The sequence below is a fragment of the Cibotium barometz genome, chromosome 23, assembly GCF_041138505.1.
Source record: "Cibotium barometz isolate CiBa-2024 chromosome 23, ASM4113850v1, whole genome shotgun sequence".
Classification (NCBI taxonomy): Eukaryota; Viridiplantae; Streptophyta; class Polypodiopsida; order Cyatheales; family Cibotiaceae; genus Cibotium; species Cibotium barometz.
In genome coordinates, this window is record NC_141068.1 from 17,755,067 (window position 1) to 17,758,482 (window position 3,416).

A 3,416-nucleotide genomic window follows, 5' to 3' on the forward strand; every position below is an offset into this window, starting at 1 on the left:
TATTAGTTATGTAAATTTTCAAAGATAAGGTTTATGATCTATTGAGAAAAGATATGTTCTATGTTATTTGACTTTTCTTGGAAGGGATTTTCTGGTTTTTGTTTTAATGGAGTTTTTATATAAAATCCACTAAAAGGGAGGGAAGTCTTCTGGACCTCATCATCTGCCTCATCTATCCACAAGGACTACTCTTCAGCATTTCAGCTAATCTCCCCACTCTTTGCATAGGACCGCTCCATCAATCTACCCACCATGCCCTCTGCTATCTCGTTACCCTGGCACACCACCATTGCCGCTGCCTCCCCTCTAGTATCCCGCTTCTGCCCTTCATGTCGGCTGCGGCCACCCCCCCTCTCTCTTCGAAAGGGTCCCCCCGCCCGCCCCAACTATGCATTTGTCTGCGAGATCGCAGTCGAGCTCGACGGCATCCCTTCCACCGAGGGCCAGAAAGATCGCACCCCAGCCGTTGGATCCAGAATCAGAGTCTCCGAGCCGCTTAGGGTTTTCCATGTGCCGAAGAAGCCAGAATTTGACCTCGCAGGTTGCGAAGGGGAGATTAAGGATGTGCTCAAGAGCTGGAAGGGTAAGCCTATCTCTGCTAACCTTCCTTACAAGGTTCAGTTCGTTCTAGACATAGAGGGCAAGCAGGTGAAATTCTTTGCTCATTTGAAGGAGGGTGAATTCGAGGTTATCTGAAGGTCTTACGCCATGGCCGTGGTCGTGATGTGGTTATCTGAAGAGGTCGTGGCTACAATGGTTTTTAGGTTGTATGTAGCGGCCGTGGTGGTTTTGACCATGATGATTTTATGTAGTCTGGAGCCATTGCCTCGGTGGCGGCTATGTGGGTTGAGTCCATGGCCGTATGGTGATTAGGTGGTCTGCAGCCTTGCCCATGATCGATAGAGTCTGCATGGCAATGGCGGTGATGAGGTTATCACGAGGTTAGGTCATTGGAAAGTCTGCATGTATGTTTATGAATCAGTGAAGATTTCGGGTTTGTATTTATCAAAAGTACCCGGAAATTCAGAATATGAGGAATTGTATGATTGTAAACTGCTAACCTAGGTTGTCTCTCTTTTGGACTTAAATGTTTTTGTGTTAGAGCCCTCCACATTTAGCTCTATGGATGATGTATGAAAATAAAGAACACTGTAATGGAACCTTTTTTTTGGCTACAAGCAAGCAATGGATTTATCACATCTGTGCAGAATTTCATTATGCTATTATCATGTTTGGTGTTTTTGTCGTTTGGGAGAACTATGCACAAACGTGTTTTGTTTAGAAGTAGCTATGAACTTTGTAGTGAAAGTATGTTCTGCAGCCCTTCTCTGTAATGACTACTCTCTTTCTTGATGTTAGTTATGAATGCCAATATTGATGAGATAAATAAGTTTTTATTATTTGCTTAAGTTAGAATATCCAGGGTTGTAGAGAACGCTCACAATCGTTGGCTGTCTGCAAATTTCTATGCTCTTTTTGTGGGCTCTTAGGTTAAGTGTGGAGGCCCAGCATTGTGTGCTTGTGTGAAGGAGGGGCCAGATACTGGCAATTTTATGGCATGGCATGGCCAGATCTGGATGGCCATATAGCTTGAAATGTGCTGCAGCAATGGTATGAGAATTAATTGTTTGGAGACCTCCAAACTGGGGATGGTGGCAAGTAGTTTTTTTAATAGTTTTTCTGCATAAGCTATCTCCACCCAACCTTCTGTGTGCACTTGTGTGTGAGGACGGGCCAGGTACTGGCAATCTTATGGCATTACATGGGCAGATCTGGATGGCCATATCGCTTGCAACGTGTTGCAGCAATGTCATGAGAATTAATTGCTTAGAGACCTCCAAATTGGGGATGGTGGCAAGTAGGTTTTTTTAAAGTGTTCTGCATAAGCCATCTCCACCCAACCTTCTGCAAACAGAATTACTCACAGCAACCAACCTAGAGGTACCGCTACCAGCCCTTGTTAGTGTTCATGATGTGCTAAGTCACACCATGTCTTCCTAGTTTGCTCATTAGAACACCATTCTCAGCAGTGGAGGAGCCTTCCCTACAGTCAGTTATCTTTCTACCTAAATTCTTGCTGTTTGGTAATACGCAGGCACATTAGAACATCACATCCCATGTGCTCAAGGGTTTCATGCTTCTACATGCAAGAGACTGGCTGGGATGATGATGGAAAACTGTCTTTCAAAAGGGCAGAAATGCTGTAAGCACTGAAATTTGTCACTGGTGCAGGAATAACCATGCAGAACTAGATGTACACACTTTGAAGATTGGTTCCTTGCCCAAGCCCATTAATGGATTTAAAGCCAGATTTTGTACTGTGAGTTAAGATGTGCTGTCATGGCCTTTGGTGTGGGTCATTGAGGTCTGGCTAGGTTTTGGCTATGGATAGAGGTCTGTTCGATGTGATCACTTCAACCTGATGCTTTTAATGCTGATAAGTTTTCCAATGTGCTGGTAATGGCAAGTCATTTTAACAATTTGCAAGAGCTATCACACAGGTGAAGGGCCCAATTGAAGGATATGAGTAGCTAGAATTTTAGCAACACGAGGTGGAGGGTGCCTTTTAATTTGTGAATTTAGTTTGATGAATGGCAAGAAGAGTTTTCATATGTTCAAGTCAAGCTTACCTTAGGCTTGCCGAAGCATGTGTTGTTGGGTCTTGCCTTCGAGCCCGCAAATGCAAATTTCTATTATGAGTGTGCTAGTTAGTTTTTTGCATTGTCCTTGCTCCGTTGTCACACCAGAATGCTCCTTGCCAAAGGGGTAAAGAGAGAGCCTCAATGCCTAGATGGAGGCAAGAGATGGTCTTTCACAATGGTTTTCTCTTACAAATGGCTAGTTCATCCTTGGATTCATTAGGCACAAGTGTGCTCACAATTTTGGGTGAAGGCATTGAGTTCCATATACATGTTTACTCTTTGGTTGTAATTTGGGTGGGGTGTGTGTGTGTGTGTGTGTGTGTGTGTGTGTGTGTGTGGAGTTGTCACGCAACATGGAGTGTGATGATGTGGCACTCTAGCGAGAAGTGGGCGTGTGATGATGTCACTTAAATTTGAGTGGTAATGTGGCACTCAACATTGAGGTGTACATGCATGATGATGTGTCACTCAACATTGAGGTGTGCATACATGATGATGACATAATATGGCACTCAACATTAAGTGATTATGTGGTACTCAATGTTGAGTAATGATGTGGTCTCGTCAACATTGAGGTATGCATGTGTCACGACATGTCACTCAATGTTAAGTGATGTGTGCATGTGTATGATCCAAGTTTGTGTGGAGAGCAAACCTAGCCTCTTTCATTCTCCTCTCTGCTTCACTCTCGAGACTTTCTTGCAATGCTTTCTCTACTGCAAGCTATAGAAAGCTACACCCAATGTTAAGTGATGTGTGCATGTGTATGATCCA

The 3,416-nt window shown here is 43.8% G+C and overlaps 1 protein-coding gene across 1 annotated transcript; it reads left to right on the top strand.

The window, feature by feature from the left end:
* The first annotated feature begins 252 nt into the window (after positions 1 to 252).
* On the top strand, positions 253 to 696 carry LOC147625691 (ferredoxin-thioredoxin reductase, variable chain-like). Its single transcript, XM_086817719.1, has one exon. The coding sequence runs from the start codon at positions 253 to 255 to the stop codon at positions 694 to 696; it is 444 nt and encodes a 147-aa protein (XP_086673845.1).
* The last annotated feature ends 2,720 nt before the right edge of the window (positions 697 to 3,416 follow it).